General features: G+C 36.6%; 1 protein-coding gene across 1 annotated transcript in view; it reads right to left on the reverse strand.

The window, feature by feature from the left end:
• Positions 1-1,105: 1,105 nt before the first annotated feature.
• LOC142341120 (uncharacterized) overlaps positions 1,106-19,353 on the reverse strand; it is a 47,403-nt gene continuing 29,155 nt past the window's right edge. Inside the window, exons 5-7 of the mRNA XM_075392010.1 lie at positions 19,038-19,233; positions 4,488-5,745; positions 1,106-1,431 (exon numbers count right to left, since the gene is read on the reverse strand). Coding sequence (XP_075248125.1) covers positions 1,245-1,431; positions 4,488-5,745; positions 19,038-19,233 — 1,641 coding nt within the window. The 3' untranslated portion in view covers positions 1,106-1,244. The remainder of the gene's footprint in view (positions 1,432-4,487; positions 5,746-19,037; positions 19,234-19,353) is intronic.

Raw genomic sequence — 19,353 nt, forward strand, 5'->3', positions numbered from 1 at the left:
TGCTATTTCTGCATTTTTTCTGTTCTCCTTCTTTTTTGTGAGTTTTGAATTTTTTCCTCTCTCTTTTTTCGTATTCGTTGACGGGCTGTAATTGCAGTTCTAAATTGTTCTAAAATAAAGAAAACATTGAGTTATGTGAATACAGAAATTCGGTATTGAAAAGAATTCAAAGGTACTCCCTGTCTTTACGTCAATTTTTTTTAATGTCTTTACAATTTTAATTTTATCTCAGAAGTTTTTTAGTTGCAGTTCGTTGTTTCGGGGTCACCAATGTTGACCAACTTGCTTATAAGATCGATTTGACAATAGTAAATTCACAAACTTTGGTTTCAGCGGTAAATTAGCACGGAAACATATGGGCTAAAGTTAGAAATCAAATCATGCAAAAGTCAAATTAAGAAACTTTCGAAATATTGAAGCTTGAGCTTCAACATTTTCTCGTGTGAAATCACACGAGATGCATTTGTTACACGAAAAATCGTGTGATTTTTCATCACACGAGAAAAAATCGTGTGATTTCACACGAGAGAGTTTTAGAGTATATATTTATTAGGCCTTTTCCGTCTGCTGCTCACATTAGGTTTCATCGGTCCACGCAAAACTTTTTTGTCTCTGTGTCAGTGTTTCGTATAAGATACGCAGCTCTGCTTGAAGTCACTATGCGAACGTTTCTAATTGATCGATACCCGCTAAGCTGTTCAAGATGCTGCCCAGAATGGTGACATGACATCTTCAGAGTTACATAATTTTGCTTGAAACACACACTTTGCAAATTTTAAAGTGCGAAATTCCTGCAGAACCGAAACACTCGACTCTGCATCGTATAAGTTACGCAAAGTGCGAAATTTCTGCAAAATCGAAGCACAAAATGCCATGAGCTTCCAATTTTTTAAAATTGTCAAATTGCAGTTTTTAAGCACGGTTACGTGGCATTGCAGAAGTCACTTTTTTGAAGTTCTGGCTTCCAGCTCGAACCTCTTCAAGTGACTTCAGGCAGGTTCGCGTGACCTATACTTGAAACAGACCTCTAAAATATCAAAATTTCTGCACCCTATCAGCGTACCCTATAGAAATTTTGGTCACTGTAGAATCTTTCAATAAAGACTTTCGGCATGAAAAAATTTATTTGCGTGAATTGTGTCGAAGAATTGTGTATTTTCTACCTAAGGCGAGCGCAAAAACGGAAAAAATCCTATTTTGTCAGTTTTCTGGTTATCAGATACTGTTTTTTGTTTTGGTTAATCTTAAGCGAAGTTGCTCCAGTTGCCATTGGGGTTAGCATTGATACTCCTCACAATTGCCCCTCCCCTTCTGCTGGGCTGTTCCACAACTGCGGGGGGTGGTGTCTCTTCACGAGGGGGCGTGGGTTCCGGATGCACGCGGTTCGATCCCCTCTTTGGTTTCATTGAGTCGAAGTCATGACTGGCCTCTCTACAGAAAAAAGAAATATCAAGTTCAACTGTTTGATAAACTGTAAAGAGTTTCAACGCCGCAGAGGTATACACAAATCGTCACGGGCAAATTTTCCCAATCTGTGTATCTTTTTTTTTCGTTTGTTTTTAAAGTCTGCAATTAATGCGCGTTAATTGATAGCAATTAAGCGATTAAAAGTGGTGCACAGCTTAATAATATACCATATATGGCTCAAATTTATCACAATGTTTTTATTTATGGTAAGTTATATGTCAAGACATGGAATTGACATCACCCAAAGTTTTTTTACGGGATTTTTCAGAAAATTAGACAATTGACATATTTTCTGAAAATTACCTCAGTTTTAATTTAGTATAATGGAAAACGGAAACCGCATCAACTGGTATTCTTCACCGTGGCCTCGCAATCTGAACATAGATTTTCAGGCTTTGAATTGTGTTCAAGAATCATTCTTTTGAGATAATTTTATGAAAATTTATCGAATGAATCAATTTACGAAAAATACCTCAGTTTCAATTCTTTTGGTCTCTGTGATTGAATTTCATCAATAAACCGAGCATTCTGGAACAATATTATATTATAAAACAAAGGTTTTTGCTGTAGCAACTTATCAACTCCTCTCGTTTGTTCATAACGAGATAAGATTGGAGAGAGGAAATTCTTGGCATAAAATCTTATTCAAACTTGATTACTGTTTATTTCTAGCTGAAATTGTTTAATGATGGATGTGCACTTGATTTTGTTACGATGCATTTCATCAATGATTTTGCGTCTATTTACCGGTTTACAGGTGTCTAATACTTTTTCCATGAAAAATCACTCAATTCTGCGTCCGTTCCGCAACCGCTTTTATGCGTTTTTTCCCCCAGATTTAAAGGTGTCTATTACTTTTGACTCGTCGTTTTTTGCGCCCCTTCACACGTTAATAGGTGTTCTTTAATTTTTTGCGGCTATTTACAGATTTACAGGTGTCTAATAATTTTTTCTCAAAGCTTCCTCCATTCTGCTCTATATATATATATATATATATATATATATATATATATAAAAATATATATATATATATATATATATATATGTTTGTATGTATACACACACACACACACACATATATATATATATATATATATATATATATATATATATCAATATTTAAATCTCATAAATATTAAATTCAGAAGCAGATACTTACAGATGCAGTCTATCAATGGCAGTTTGTAAACATTAACATCTCAATACAAACATTACACTGGCAGTTTTATTTGACACGTAAGTGTTAAAGTTTTAATTAAAATTAAATAGTTGTTCTTACCCATGAGTTGTTATTCCCTTTGGGATGTCCTAAAAATTCCGTACTGGTGATGTATCTGTTGCAATCGTACTGGAAAGGAAAATGGTGTATGTCACATATGAAATGACTTCAACTAAACAGCAACAGCAACCAAATTTCAAAACAATATATTTTGTCATGTCATTAATTCTATCTTTGAATCGCTTTGAGATCTTCAAATCACTTTTACATGCTCAATTAATAAAATTTTAAAACACTTTTGAATGCTCAAAAGCGCGCTTTTAATTAGGAGAAATCAAGACCGAGACATACATTTTTTGCAAAAAGTAAATAACAAAAATGAGCGAAAACGTACTTCAAGACTTGTCAGCTATTTTACAACTTTTAAGTATCTCAGTTTTGCAAAAATGGCGAAACCACTTTTGCGAAAAATAAGACACAAAGTGTTGGATTTGAGCTCGCTAAGCTTGTGTAGGCGGGAAAATAGAAAGAAAGCACTTTCTGTTGTCCTAGTCATTTAATAGTTATAGTTATAGTTCTAGTTTTAGTTACAGTTTGTCACGTGAGAAAAAAGAGAAAAGGGGGAAATAACAAAAAGCAACACACAGAACTCAACGTAGCAGCCGCAGAACACGGCTGAAAGTATAACTCAGCAAAATATTGCAAAACAAATTGTCTTGAGCAATAAATAACGCGTTACTGTGTCTTGAACTAGAAATATTCCTGAGCAGTAAATTGTTACTGTGTCTTGTATTCAAAATATTATTCTTGAGCAGTAAATTCTGTTACTGCGTCTTCCATCAACGAATTATTGGAGCTGAAATTCAACTGTTACAACCCCAACTTCTGGTATTCTCAACTTGTGAGTACAAACAGCAAAAGCCAACTTAAGTTTAAATTTAAATATTTTTGCACAAACAGGTTTTAGACATATATCTTTGTCTTCGATTTGTTTTTTCTATCGGATTGAACTGGTATACATGAACAGATCCCGTATTGTGTGATCTGTAGCAATCCAGTTCAAATTGATAGTTGAAAAAACTAAGATCAGCGAATAGTTACGAACTAAAATAGTTAATGCAACGGTAAGTACAGCAGAACGGATATAAGTTACAAAAGCAAACTGCATAAACGAAGTATCCGGGCAGATTTTGTGACCACTCACAACGAACTGGGCGGTGTAAAAGTTTCTTTGTGAAACACAAGGAGAGCAGCCGTTACACAAAGCTTGTCTCCTAATTTTGTTCATTTAGTTTATCTATTTTTCGAGCAACTTTGACTAAGCGAGAAATTTTGGGGCATACCTCTGTGGCGTTATGGTCTCACAATTACCCCGATTCCGATTACATGTAAGATCAGGGGATAATTTTAGAGGGGTAAGTCTGCAGAAAAAGGTTATAACAAATCTCTTTCGGCTAAACCTCCCTTAATGGCCACATGACGCGCTAGTTTTTAATTAGCAATGTGCAGACTTTTTAGCATAGTTACTTTCTGTATAACTACAATTAAACTGTTGTAGGAGCTCGCAAACGCGACTGGGGAGGGTGAATTTTGATTAGATTCCTTAAATTTCTCAGAGCAAAAAATTGGATTATTTTCTGTCAGATCATCATAATTTATATGAAATAAATAGTTCACGATGAATAATCATTTGATTTTGTGAAAATGTATGTTTCCATCCTATCTCTAATGCTTCGTAATTTACATGTGCAAATTATGAACCGTTAAAAATAAAAAAAATACAAGAAGGATTTCAAAGCACCTGTAAGTTGGAGCCCCATCCCCTCCACTGAGACCATTTTGCAACTCTAGCTCCAACTGATGACACACACTCGGGTAAGACAACAGACTCACAAACAAATCCTCAACTGCACTCCCATGGTACCCCAGGTAGACTCGAACCCTTGACCTCTGGATGGCGACCACCACCACAAATGCCAGATAGCAAAGCCATGCAAAAGCCCACAGTCCATCAACAAAGTGCCTCAAAGGGTTCATTACTGCAAGAGCAATTAGAAACACGTACATGACACTCGCCATTACAATCGCGAATCGGTTGTCCAGTCCGCGAACAATGCAGTAGGCTTTCGAGGAGTTGTAAGGACCAATCACAATGTTGCGGAACCAACCCAGAATTGGATCTTTGCGAGCCACTGTGCAGAAATCGAAGAAACCTACTCTCCAAGTTGCGGCTTTGTAGTTGACTTCCCCAGTTGTGACCCTTAGAGCGCGATAAAGAGATAATATCATAGCGACAGAAAGCATAGACATTGGATAGCTCAACAGGTATGAAATATTTGCAATATCATTAAAAGTATAGTCCCCGCCAATCATAGTCACAGCTGTACTTGTGCCCCCGAGCAATACAAGCCAAGTTATACCTTGACCCCTGAATGACTTTTCCTGCCCGTTAGTGATTATAACATTGACCACGAAGCCGAATATTGAAAAACTGGCGATTCCGAACAAAAATATGGTGAAAAGCGTGATTCCATGCAATGTTTCACCGAGGTCGAAATAAGTTCTTATAAGGTATAGCAATCGTTGATTGACAGGGTAACAAGACAATAAGGCGACGTCTCGTCGGCTATCTTCGGGCGACTGACCTCGTGAGTTCTGGACAAAGATGTAGTCATCTGAAAGTTCTCCAGTGGCTCCTGTTGTCAGCGTTTCCCGCAAATTTGGAATGAAATTGGAAAAATTTTGCCCTTGGTTGATATATTTTGTCAAGGTTAAAGTCGCACAGGTGTTGCATGTCGAGGCATCACACAGAACCGCCGCGTTAGCTGTGTTGAAGGTCAATGACGTCAGAGACGCCTCGACTGTGGGGTTTGAAATGACAGTCAGGTCCCAGTTCTCATCACAACAAAACGACTGGGAGTGGGCGAGTCGTTCAGATCCAAGAGCAGCCCCTCCAAATATGGAAATCCAAGCAAACACGACTGCAACTGGGGCGATAACAACGACTGTGATGAATTCTCGAATTGTACGGCCTTTGGAGATGCGGGCAAGGAAAATTCCTGCAAAAAAGAATGTATATCAGCAAGCTGTATTTGAACGAGATGGGTCGCCTAGAACTGTGCGTTGCTAGCAAAAATCTAACATAAAGCGCGGAGGAAATATTCACACGCTGAACCCACAAGCTAAGACAAATTGTACAATAAGACATATTTTTAAAAATGCGCTGTAAAATTCCTAAGTATATGTTAGAACAAAATCTTTGTCGCCCTAAGACGACTAGGTCCGAGGGGGACTAAGATTTTGTTTTAACATTTTTAGAGAACCAAAATTGAATTTCTTTTGAATTTGAAGTGAAGAGTTTAAAAATAAAAGTACAAAACTTTTCTTCTTAAAAATATACAGGAGTTGAAATTAACCATACGTATCCGATAGCGAAACAGCCGATTATTTACAGCGGTTTGACTCAGGTGTTGAAAATTAGATTTCTAACTACAGTAGGACTCTAAGTTTATCGGAAAAATATACTGTTACTTCTTTGATTCTAAACTTGAGTCTAAGTTTATGTCTTTTTGAGTTCAATCTTTCAAACCAAACCCCCTGCCTCATTTATGTTTATTGTGACCAATAAAATCATACCCTGGGTTCTGTAATACATTGTAGAATTTTGTATTTTTGTCGTTAGAAGGCTTCTAGCTGGGGACTGGCTAGCGCCCAAAACTCTATCAAAATTCCGAAAGATTTGTTTGGTAGTTCCTCTTGTTGTAAGGAGTGTACTGTGTTGTCCCCAAAAATTGTTGCTCTTTCGGCTGCTTGAAAACTTCCCTCTAGATAATTGAATTAATAATCAAAATATGTAATACCAGCAACAAGTAATGTTATAGCCAGAGACAGTTAATTGAGTAAGTTCAACAATCAAAAGGATTTTTTCTATCAAAACTAATTAATGATCCACACTAAATCAAACCAATTCAATCAATCTCTCCGCAAGTATCCACAAATCCGTCACTCTACTTCTTTTCACCGATAACTGAAATAAGTTCTGCCTCCCAGTAGCTATGCTACTGGCCAGAAACTTATAATCTTCGCAATCAACAATTTTGAAAAACGTTGCAGTTTCACTCACTGCAACTGCCAAACTATGTTCTTTCGCAAATAACTCACTAAACAACTACAATTTTCTCCCTCTGATAATCAACTGCTCCACTTGAGCTTTCTCTCTCACGCTTTTACTGACGAACTGCTGTTTCTCAGCCTCGTCAGTCTTTCTCTCAGGCTCGCTCTTTCGCGTCTGATGGTTTTTCTTGTTCTTAAGGGTACTCAACCTTATCAGTTTTTATCAGTAAAACGTAACGTGTCGTTCCTTTTCGAACATTTTGACCTAACGTATAAGAGTATTAGTGGTTGTAGGATATTGTCTATGCGCTGCAGTTTATCTAAAGTAAATGTTTGCCTAAAATGACCGGAAATTTGCGAACAACTCGCTTTGATAAGTTCAAGATGCAACAAAACTTATAATTCATGTTCAACAGTTCTTATACAAGTACATACACTCTGTTTTATCCTTTTTCATGTTGCTAAATCTTGCCTGATTTAACCCAAGAATACGTTTGCTCCCCTGTGGTTCTGAGAATATTGTGTTTTAATGATCTGTCAATCATTTAAAAATCAGGGAAAACATAGTTCTTTCTGCCTTTTTCTTTGTTTACTTTAAAGGCCAAAAGAGCGGTTTCGGGTACCGGAAAAAGCCCGTTGTTTTTCTCAATGTGTAGGGAATTGCCCTGGGAGTGATCAGTTAAAATTTCATGGTGATCAGACTTGAGGAAGTAGGGTTTTCAGGACTTGCGGGGGGGTCGCAAAAATATGGACGCTTGGTTTTGCAACTTTTGAGTTTCTCTCTATCAGAAATTCCTTCAAACAGCCCTTGTGCTTTTTTGGACTTATCAATCTATTCTCTAGAACACTTCAGGACAATAATTAGTCTCATCTCATACATTGAACTCACTTCATAACTCGTTTTTTCCACCAAAAATTCTCTTTTGCAAATGTTTAGACCTTTTGAACCTCTAATACTTTAGCTACCGCTCTTTGCTGACAACAATGATTTGCTCCACTGTGTAATTACCAAAACTATAGTAGTGTAATTTTTTCCGGGCTCTGATTATAACTAGACACTATGACTTAACCGAAAATCCCCCGCTAAATGCGACCTGACTGACAAAATTTGGATATAAGAACTCCAACAACTAATTGCAATAATACCCAAGATCTTTTCCAATTTTCTCCTGCAAAAACAAAACACTACTGAAATAATACTCTCACTAGTTCTCCTAAAATGGGGTTACCGGGTTTGGATTCAAAACACTATTGCAATAAAAAGCTAACACTTTTTCAAATCGTTTTATTTTCCTTTTCATTTCTTCATGCGTGTCCCTTCAACCATCTTTTTCTTTTACTTAATTTAATATGATTTCAAGCTTGTTTGATTGTTTTGCACAAAATCCGAACACTTGCTGAACTACTCTATTAAAGTGTCAGTTTTTAATGATTAAAAGTCTCTTTTCTGCCATTCGAAAAACTAATTATTGGTAATTCCTTTTTCTTTCATATATAATTAGATTTGCTTATTCACACAGTATGGTTTGTGACAACAACTTTACTTCCTTGTCTTTAATTTGTATTCCCCATGCTTTGGGTGATCGTTGGAGGCAAACAAACATCCTTTGTCTTGGAAAGATACAATAAATTTGGCCGACAAATTCTTCAAAGCATTCCTTTTGTTTTTCTCCCTTCTTTAGCAGTAATTTTTCCTAGTTAACATACCTATTATATACTTCCTCAAAACACTAAGCAGTAACTCCAAACTTGTAATTACTAATAGGTAATAAATACTTGCGTTTATCATACCAAAATGGCTATTAGAGGATGCATTGTTGGGATTTCGGGGAATTTATTTATTAAATTATCATTGCTTTTGCCAAGCCGTTCCATTTTTTTCCTGGTGTTTCCATACTTAGTTTCTTCCGTTTAATGACCTCTGAGATTGATTCCGACTATTTCTGACAACTTGATCACTTTGCAAACTTAATTGTGTTTTGTTTACATAAGATTTCACACCGACTTCATGTGTGCTTCTTTTGTTTACTTATCAAATATGCTTAAGATCGGCCTCGAAACTTTGCAAATTAATTAGTATTTCAAACGCCAAGTTTCTCTCTTAACTAGGGTTTAAGGACCCATGATTTATCAATTCCACACTCCTCCCTTCTAGACTATTATTCTCCCGAATAATAAAAAAGTCCGTTGTTCACTGAGGACTAGCACACCCTCTCCTCTGCACAGAGCGTTTTTCAGTTAAATAGTGAACCTAAGTTAGTGTGAACCATTTAAATAGAGCTCCAAGTAAATGAAAGTTAGGAAATGCCCAGAGCACCGATTAGTGGTTAGATAATAACTAGAAGATATAAGCATGATCATATATATGAGTCCCTCAGTCAACCAATCGTTTTGAACACAAAAACTGGCCAAAAAGAAGCTCACCATCAAAATAATCCTGTACAAAAAACCCAAACTCTGTCTAATTTTAACCCAATTCCGAACATTGCAATCAAACAGGCCATATTTTTCCAAAAGTTTTTTTTTCTTTAGAGCATATGCACTTGAGTATTAACAGCAGACTTATTGATTCCATTATGAGCTTCTAATTTAATGTACGGCATAATAATGTACGGCATAATAATGTACGGCATAATAATGTACGGCATAATAATGTACGGCATTCGTAAGAGCAGCATCGTCAGATCACAATTACTTGCTCTCACATCAGAAAGTTCAATTTTACCAACTTTGTCAACGCTTCTTTATTCCTCCGATGCTTGAATGGATGACCGCCAAGGCATGGATGTCCGATCTCATTTTTTGACCTTTTCTTTCGCTTGCGCCAGACTCCTCTGGACGACTGATACTTCAATTTCAGTTTGTTCCACTTCTCTTTCCTACCGATTATTTGTTTTCCAAACAACAGGATGCACAACTCAGGGTACTCCAATTCCAGACTTTTGTGATCGTCACTCCCCCTCAACAAGCTCGGAGAAGAACTACACGACACCTCCCTCCTATATTTTATTGTCTCTTCTTGGCCGGATAAGCCTATCGAAAACTGATTCCAATCAGTTTCAATTGCTTTCATGACTTCAAAATCAGAGGACTGCTCCCGTTCATTATCTTGCTTCGAATAAGAACTCTCGAATTGTACTGGCACTACATTCTCTCCAAAATCAAACGGAAAACTGTTTTCTCCGTCAATTAGCAATTTCAGCTCCAGATCAATTTCCTTTGAAAGCGACACTGACTTGTCGTCACCAAACTTTCCCTTCTGGATTTGCAACACTTCACAATCTGATTCGCTAGTTGAATATTTTCGGAATAAGATTTCTTCTGGAGTAGAAACACTGCCTTGCCCCAACATCAGTGACTGCTCAACTGCGCTTCTTTCAAACTGATTGCTCTGAGGAGTCCCATCATTGGCAGCATAGGAGAAACTCAGTTCCAACTTTTTCTCATCCGACTGGAGTAATTGAGTCTCCGAGCTTAACGCACATTTTTTCTTGCGATCTGGCTCTTCCAACTTCATCTGAACTAAACCACAAACCACATCACCCGAGCCATCACCACTTCCATCTTGCTCATTAATGAAGGCGTAAGACTTTACTAATTCTTCAGCAGTTGAATGTTCAAGAACATCACCAAAAACTGATTCATCAGCCACTGCAATTTCTGCATCGAAGCTCCGATTCTCCAACACTTTGAAATTTTCAGGCGCTAGCTGCTGACGCAAAGTTTCAAAAACAAGTTCATCTTCCTGTATAGTATCAGCGCTGCCTCCAACAGTTGCGTTTCTTTTTGAGTCCTCGTTTTCAAATTTGTCTTTTTCATCAACTTCGTTTTCTCTACAATTCTCGGAGAAAAAATTTCCGCCTGATTTCGCGGCTGTAGCCGATTTTTCTTCTTTGCTTTCTTCTAGAAATCCATCCGAGTTTGCTTTTGCAGCCTTGCTACCACAACTTTGGGTGGCTTTGCGATCGGCACCGTCTGTTGGGAAAGATACAAAACTCCCTTGTAATTTCTCAGAGTTATCTTCAGACGTTCGGGTCACACTAATGTGGTCAAAGTGCTGCGACCCAGTACTGACTATACCCTGGCGTGAATTATTAGCAATTAAATTTCCACTAAAAATATTTTCTGCTGCTGTGGCCAATTCACCTTTTTGAGCAACACTAAAATGCGGCATAGCTGTTTCTCCAACATCTATCCATTTACCAAAGTACGGCATGCAAGGACCGGACGTGATGTATTCAGAGGCTATCAACCCTTTAGAGCACTGTTTTCCAACTGTCAATCCATTTTTGGTAGTCAACTCAAGCGATTTAGAGTTAATATGCCGCTCACAAATGTTTTGAAAGACCACATCGTCGTCCATGCATTCAAATTTGTTTTCATCGTCGCTATCGAAGAAGCTGTCGTCATCGCTAAAGTCGTCTTCACTTAAATTTGCATCGTCCTCCACCTCACTGTCATTAATTTCCTCGAGTGCTTCGCCTCTCCTTTCTACAATTTTCATGTTTTTACCAATGTACCACCGCGCAATACATCGATCCATCATTTCCTTGAACCGTTCATCTTCAGATTTAGTCTTTGTCGTAATCTGCTCCTCCGTTTCTCCGTCAGAAACAAAATTTCGACTGCCACCAATGACGTTTGAATCAGCAACAGTCTCCACACCGGACGAATTGTCAGTCAACTCTGTAGTCCTGCCTTGATTTCCGACTCTGACAATCGGCTTCTCGTCAAGCACTGCTTTTACTCCGAAACCTACAGCTTTTATGGCAGACCAACGTTTAGTTGAAGAAATCTTTGCTGTCTTTTCGTACATCACTGATTTGACAATAATATCGGTTTTAACTTGAACGTCTTTCATTTTGTCTGATTTTGGAGTCCGCTCTTGGAGCGGTAACTCCTCTCTGTCAACAACGTCACTTGGAAAAACTGGTCTGTCAATTTCATACTTTAAAGCTGCTTTCTCGTATTCCTCTTTCTCAATCAAGTATCTCTCAAACAAGTCCTCATAAAATTGTGGGTTATTGGACAATCTCAGATCAAAGAAGTACAAAGTTTCTTGAAGAGTCCAGGCACGATTTCTTTGATCGGTTTTCCAAAATGCACGCGGCAAATAATTTAAAGCATCAAGAGCCCAACCACACAACTTGTCTGGTAGAAACCTCTTCACCTCTTCTTCTGACCACATGAAAACTTCACAAGCATCTAAATAATACTCACGCCAGTCCTCCCAAACTTCATATCCAGGCGAAGTAAACTGTTTTATTAATCCGAAACCTGACATTGTTATCCGAAATGCTTCACTCTGAATGCCCCTCTGAGGCTTCAATTTCTGCTGCTATTCTATTCGGCTCTTCTTCTCGTCTCTGTCTGAGTAAGCTCCTCAATCTATCTGCTCGGGTGCTTCCACCACTACGCTGAGTTAGGATCCTCGTCCCGAGAAAAATCACTGACTGTCTTCCAAAATTACCCTCTCCTGGAAATATCTGTCTCTGTTGCTCAAATTCTCTCGATCTCCTCCGTTCCACAAAACTTGTAATCTTGTTCTGACTATCGTTAACGTGTTCCTCGACTTGCTCTGCGTCGGAAGACGCCAGCTTTGAGCACTTGTTGCAAGTCTATCAGAACTCTCTCTTCACACTCGTATTCAAATCTTCTGAATAACTGACTTTTTAACAAGAGAGCCCACCCAGGAGCGCCACTGTAGAATTTTGTATTTTTGTCGTTAGAAGGCTTCTAGCTGGGGACTGGCTAGCGCCCAAAACTCTATCAAAATTCCGAAAGATTTGTTTGGTAGTTCCTCTTGTTGTAAGGAGTGTACTGTGTTGTCCCCAAAAATTGTTGCTCTTTCGGCTGCTTGAAAACTTCCCTCTAGATAATTGAATTAATAATCAAAATATGTAATACCAGCAACAAGTAATGTTATAGCCAGAGACAGTTAATTGAGTAAGTTCAACAATCAAAAGGATTTTTTCTATCAAAACTAATTAATGATCCACACTAAATCAAACCAATTCAATCAATCTCTCCGCAAGTATCCACAAATCCGTCACTCTACTTCTTTTCACCGATAACTGAAATAAGTTCTGCCTCCCAGTAGCTACGCTACTGGCCAGAAACTTATAATCTTCGCAATCAACAATTTTGAAAAACGTTGCAGTTTCACTCACTGCAACTGCCAAACTATGTTCTTTCGCAAATAACTCACTAAACAACTACAATTTTCTCCCTCTGATAATCAACTGCTCCACTTGAGCTTTCTCTCTCACGCTTTTACTGACGAACTGCTGTTTCTCAGCCTCGTCAGTCTTTCTCTCAGGCTCGCTCTCTCGCGTCTGATGGTTTTTCTTGTTCTTAAGGGTACTCAACCTTATCAGTTTTTATCAGTAAAACGTAACGTGTCGTTCCTTTTCGAACATTTTGACCTAACGTATAAGCGTATTAGTGGTTGTAGGATATTGTCTATGCGCTGCAGTTTATCTAAAGTAAATGTTTGCCTAAAATGACCGGAAATTTGCGAACAACTCGCTTTGATAAGTTCAAGATGCAACAAAACTTATAATTCATGTTCAACAGTTCTTATACAAGTACATACACTCTGTTTTATCCTTTTTCATGTTGCTAAATCTTGCCTGATTTAACCCAAGAATACGTTTGCTCCCCTGTGGTTCTGAGAATATTGTGTTTTAATGATCTGTCAATCATTTAAAAATCAGGGAAAACATAGTTCTTTCTGCCTTTTTCTTTGTTTACTTTAAAGGCCAAAAGAGCGGTTTCGGGTACCGGAAAAAGCCCGTTGTTTTTCTCAATGTGTAGGGAATTGCCCTGGGAGTGATCAGTTAAAATTTCATGGTGATCAGACTTGAGGAAGTAGGGTTTTCAGGACTTGCGGGGGGGTCGCAAAAATATGGACGCTTGGTTTTGCAACTTTTGAGTTTCTCTCTATCAGAAATTCCTTCAAACAGCCCTTGTGCTTTTTTGGACTTATCAATCTATTCTCTAGAACACTTCAGGACAATAATTAGTCCCATCTCATACATTGAACTCACTTCATAACTCGTTTTTTCCACCAAAAATTCTCTTTTGCAAATGTTTAGACCTTTTGAACCTCTAATACTTTAGCTACCGCTCTTTCCTGACAACAATGATTTGCTCCACTGTGTAATTACCAAAACTATAGTAGTGTAATTTTTTCCGGGCTCTGATTATAACTAGACACTATGACTTAACAGAAAATCCCCCGCTAAATGCGACCTGACTGACAAAATTTGGATATAAGAACTCCAACAACTAATTGCAATAATACCCAAGATCTTTTCCAATTTTCTCCTGCAAAAACAAAACACTACTGAAATAATACTCTCACTAGTTCTCCTAAAATGGGGTTACCGGGTTTGGATTCAAAACACTATTGCAATAAAAAGCTAACACTTTTTCAAATCGTTTTATTTTCCTTTTCATTTCTTCATGCGTGTCCCTTCAACCATCTTTTTCTTTTACTTAATTTAATATGATTTCAAGCTTGTTTGATTGTTTTGCACAAAATCCGAACACTTGCTGAACTACTCTATTAAAGTGTCAGTTTTTAACGATTAAAAGTCTCTTTTCTGCCATTCGAAAAACTAATTATTGGTAATTCCTTTTTCTTTCATATATAATTAGATTTGCTTATTCACACAGTATGGTTTGTGACAACAACTTTACTTCCTTGTCTTTAATTTGTATTCCCCATGCTTTGGGTGATCGTTGGAGGCAAACAAACATCCTTTGTCTGGGAAAGATACAATAAATTTGGCCGACAAATTCTTCAAAGCATTCCTTTTGTTTTTCTCCCTTCTTTAGCAGTAATTTTTCCTAGTTAACATACCTATTATATACTTCCTCAAAACACTAAGCAGTAACTCCAAACTTGTAATTACTAATAGGTAATAAATACTTGCGTTTATCATACCAAAATGGCTATTAGAGGATGCATTGTTGGGATTTCGGGGAATTTATTTATTAAATTATCATTGCTTTTGCCAAGCCGTTCCATTTTTTTCCTGGTGTTTCCATACTTAGTTTCTTCCGTTTAATGACCTCTGAGATTGATTCCGACTATTTCTGACAACTTGATCACTTTGCAAACTTAATTGTGTTTTGTTTACATAAGATTTCACACCGACTTCATGTGTGCTTCTTTTGTTTACTTATCAAATATGCTTAAGATCGGCCTCGAAACTTTGCAAATTAATTAGTATTTCAAACGCCAAGTTTCTCTCTTAACTAGGGTTTAAGGACCCATGATTTATCAATTCCACATACATTATGAGCAAAAAAAACGTCTGATACAAAATAACTACTAAATACAATAGAAAATCAAGTTTCGTTGATATTCAAATTTTTCAATGATTTTTTATGATCTGAAAAGGGTGATCTGAAAAGAGGTACTTGATGTCCCCGTTGATCATCCTTGCTTTATTGCATTTATACGAAAAAGCTAAATAAATCTCTCTCTTATTGATGCATAGGGCATGGATCATCAATCCATCATCAATTCATCAATTAGAATGAAAAGTGAACCTCTTTCCTTTAGAAAAGATTTTTTTCCATTAGAGAGCAAAGGTTAGTTCCACGAAACAGAGAAAAATTTATTTTAACTCTGAACACAGCACGCAAAATCCTTACAGATTAGAGGCGAAATATTTGAATTACTTTAGATTGACAACAATCTTTTTGATTTTGATTTTAAATTTCTTAAAACAACTAATTCAATTACCATTTACAAGAGAGGAACAAAAACAAGAACACAAATGCAATTTTGAATTGCTGTAAAAGGCGTACAAAGAAACAAACGTCAACTGGCTGTTTTTTGCTGAGAGATAACTAATTTTCCCCCGTGCTGCCTATAGTTTTTTCCGTTTTAAGCCTAAATCTTTTTGATAATTTTAAAATCAATTTAAAGTTTTCATATCATATATGAGCCAAGCGTTTCTGTTTGAGGGTTATGAGTTACTATAGGAAAACAAAACCATTGAGGAAATCTAGCAAACCATTTGAATGCAGTATATTTATTTTTTAAAAATTGATTGCAAATGGCTGATTGAAATTCTGCTCACAGTACTGATTTTAAAAAACATTTGGATTGTGAACTGAACTTACTGATCGACTTAAAACAAATGTTTGTTCGTATGTGATGCAACATTGCGAACAAAAATAAAATTAATTTCTAACGGCACTGTTAAATATTAATACAACGAAATATCAGACGAACTTCAACAAAATTTTTTGAAGTCCCTGAATAACCAAAAAAGACTTATATAGACTTGATGTCAGCATGCTTAAGAGTGCTAATGAACCAAAATTTAAACTTGTAGTTTTAATCCAGCTCTTAGTTAACATAAATAAAAAAATGGCAAAAAGTGAAACGATTTCCTTATCCTCAGCGGTTTGCTTTTAACTGACCGAAATAACCTAATTACTAACAAGACTAGAGATCAAAAGAATATGATAAAACTTTTAAAAGATAACGAAGTCTACACTACAACAAGAGGAAAAGAAAAAAGTAATTGGTTTCCTGTATATTTTCTATTAAGCATAATTTAGTTCGCTTTACATCTATCTAAAAGCTGAAGTTGATTTTTCAGCAAATCAAAAACTTCTCGTGTCAGAGCAACATGAAGACTTGAGAGACACAATTTCAACGAGGCGTAATAATTTGGTAATATTTATTGAAGCTAATCACTTTTACTATTAAGATTTTGAATTTTCAATCATTGGCTGATAAAGACCCTGAACGTGAACAAATTTTTTTAATCCCTAGTTACAAAGATTAACCGGAGGACGGAGCCAAGGACCTGAAAAATTGTTTTAGCATACTATTTCAACATCATAATTAATTTGAATATTTAATGGATGTTTACCAAACTCAATATTTTGTTCTAAATTGATATTTTAAATAATCGTAAATTTGCTTTAAAATCTGTGGATGAGCACTGAATCGCTACAGAAGCAGAACTTGAACTCATGCTTTTAATAAATAAAACTATCATATGCTTTGCTGGTTCTGAAAAATTGTCTGTCTTTTTGTTCCAACACATCACAAAACGGAAATAAAGTGAACTTCGTAAGTAATAACTTCACAAGGAATAACTGGAGAAGCAGGTGAAAAGAGTAGCAGTAACTGGAGAAGCAGGCGTTTTGAAAGGCTCTTGCTTGCTACTGTGACACTCTTTTAACTACCCAACATACAATGAAGAGAGGAACATATCTAACAAAATGAAGAGAGAAAACTCAGTATTCTATGAAGAAAAGAAGTTGCTGTGCTAAAGATTACACACCTAAAATATTCAATAGGTAGGAAATGCGAAGAGAACAAAATGTTAATCTCATCAGATTTTGCTTTAAAAACATTTTTGGTGCCCAACAAAAATTTACAATCAAAGCAACAAGCAAAAAACATTGCGGCATGCAAATATTAACAACAATGGCGGAAAATAATTTGTTCCATAGAACTATTTTTTCGTTATTCAAGAATTTTTTTGAAGTTTATTGTTCTCAATTTCATTCTTTTTCAAAAAAATTAACTTATCAGAATCAAACTTGAAAAGTGAGTTTCAGTTGGATGAATAATTAGATTTCATGAAGCAATGCTTGAAAAGAACACGAACAAAATTGAAGTTGTGGGCACTTCTTATCATCTGTTTCATTTTAGCCAATACTCTCAGTTAGAGTTTTGTTAAACATGAAAAGTTGATATTGCTAGAATTACAATAAGAGCTTTCATATGATACGACATTTTTCTAAGACGTGTATATAAATTTTTTTCCAATTTGTCCTGAAGAAAACCGGCCTAGCATAAATGTTACACCATTTCTCATAAATATTGGAATAATTCTCGTTCGAGAGTTTTGATAGAAGAGGATATATATATATATATATATATATATATATATATATATATATACCCAGGTTCAGACCTCGACTTCTGAAATGACCATGCTCGACCGAAAGGTGGTATGATACGACAATGCTCGACTCAAACAGCCCATGAAAAGACTTTAGCTGGACCTAAAATATTTACGCTGGACCCAAAAAAAATTATATTTGCTCTGAAAATTGGCTAGTGCTTATAAAGTAGTCAACGAGTTGAGCAGTTCATTTTTTTCAATGTTTCATATTTTATCAAAACATGAACTGTGCCATTACAAATATATTTAAAGAGAAATTCTAGAAACATATGAAATGAATTATAACACACTAAGCTCATCGCCGATGAAAGGTCGATTGTTAGAGCTTTGTTGACCAGTTCAGTTCAGCCGAACAAAATAGCAAAATAGGTTACTTGCGAAAACTAACTTATCTTAAGAATTCAATGTTTCTTAAGATTTTCGGGCAAAATTCCATTAGTTTATCGAAGGTGAACTGCCTGTTGGCACGCTAGTTTGGTGTTGCTGGTAGATGTTACACATCTGCAAAAAGAAGTATATAAATGTTTTCTATTACTAGTCTCACAAATAGGCAATCCTCGACTCATGAAAATACCATGCTCGACAATAATTTGTTATGAAATGACCTTATCTGGATCATGAAAAGACCTTAGCTCGACTTTAATTAAGAGCTGGACCGTTTTTTATAGGCAATATTGGACCTACCGTCTAGAATTATAAAGTTTTTCCATAAGTCGACATCTGAATCTGGGTAATGTTTCTGTTTTTTAATTTGCCCAATTTTTATGTTAAACCATTAGTTTATGGCTAAGATTTCTCCCTAAACCCCACAGCGGACATTTTGTGTCCCCTGGGGAAAATTAGATCAGAGTCAATGAGTTTGATTTTTGTCGAGAGCGTTTTTTTTCTTATCAAAACCGATTGATGACATTTGTATAATAGCAAAGTTCGTTTATTGAGAAAATCTGAGAAACAATGAAAAATTTGAACGGTAAAACCCGTTGACTATGTTATAAACAAGAGCCAATTTTTAGTGTAAATGTAAATTTATTGGCAGTATGAACATTTTAGGTCGAGGTAAAGTCCAGCATCATATTTGGGTTGAGCTAAAGTCCAGCATCAAAAATTTTGGCCGAGCCAAAGTCTAGCTGAACGATTAGGTCCAGCTAAATTCTTTTCATGGGCTGTTTGAGTCCAGCATGGTCTTTTCATACCTCTTTTTAGTCGAGCATGGTCTTTTCATAAGTCGAAGTCTGAACCTGGGATCTGGAGCTGAAACAGATCCCGAAATTAATAGCAAAAAACCTTACCAACTATGGGTGACCAAGTGAGCCACCAGCTCCAGTATGTGAATGTGTACAACTGGAACCAGTACTCTGGCCCATCTTGTGCTCCATCCCCCAAGTTCCTCCCCCTCTCTGAGGCCCCATAGCTGGCACTATGTTGCTCAAAAGCATCTGTGTGACTACCCAGTTGCATTAACCAGTTGAGGTAGAACCCAATTGACTGGAAAGAAAACAACCCGGGTCGACACCCTAGTCTACTACCGACGGTTACCTTGTCACTTTTCAGAAAAGTCTTACAATGATTTTTGACCATTTTTACCGTTAAAAATGTTAAGGTTAC

The sequence above is a fragment of the Convolutriloba macropyga genome, chromosome 6 (genome assembly GCF_964194025.1).
Source record: "Convolutriloba macropyga chromosome 6, txConMacr16.3, whole genome shotgun sequence".
Lineage (NCBI taxonomy): Eukaryota > Metazoa > Xenacoelomorpha > Acoela > Convolutidae > Convolutriloba > Convolutriloba macropyga.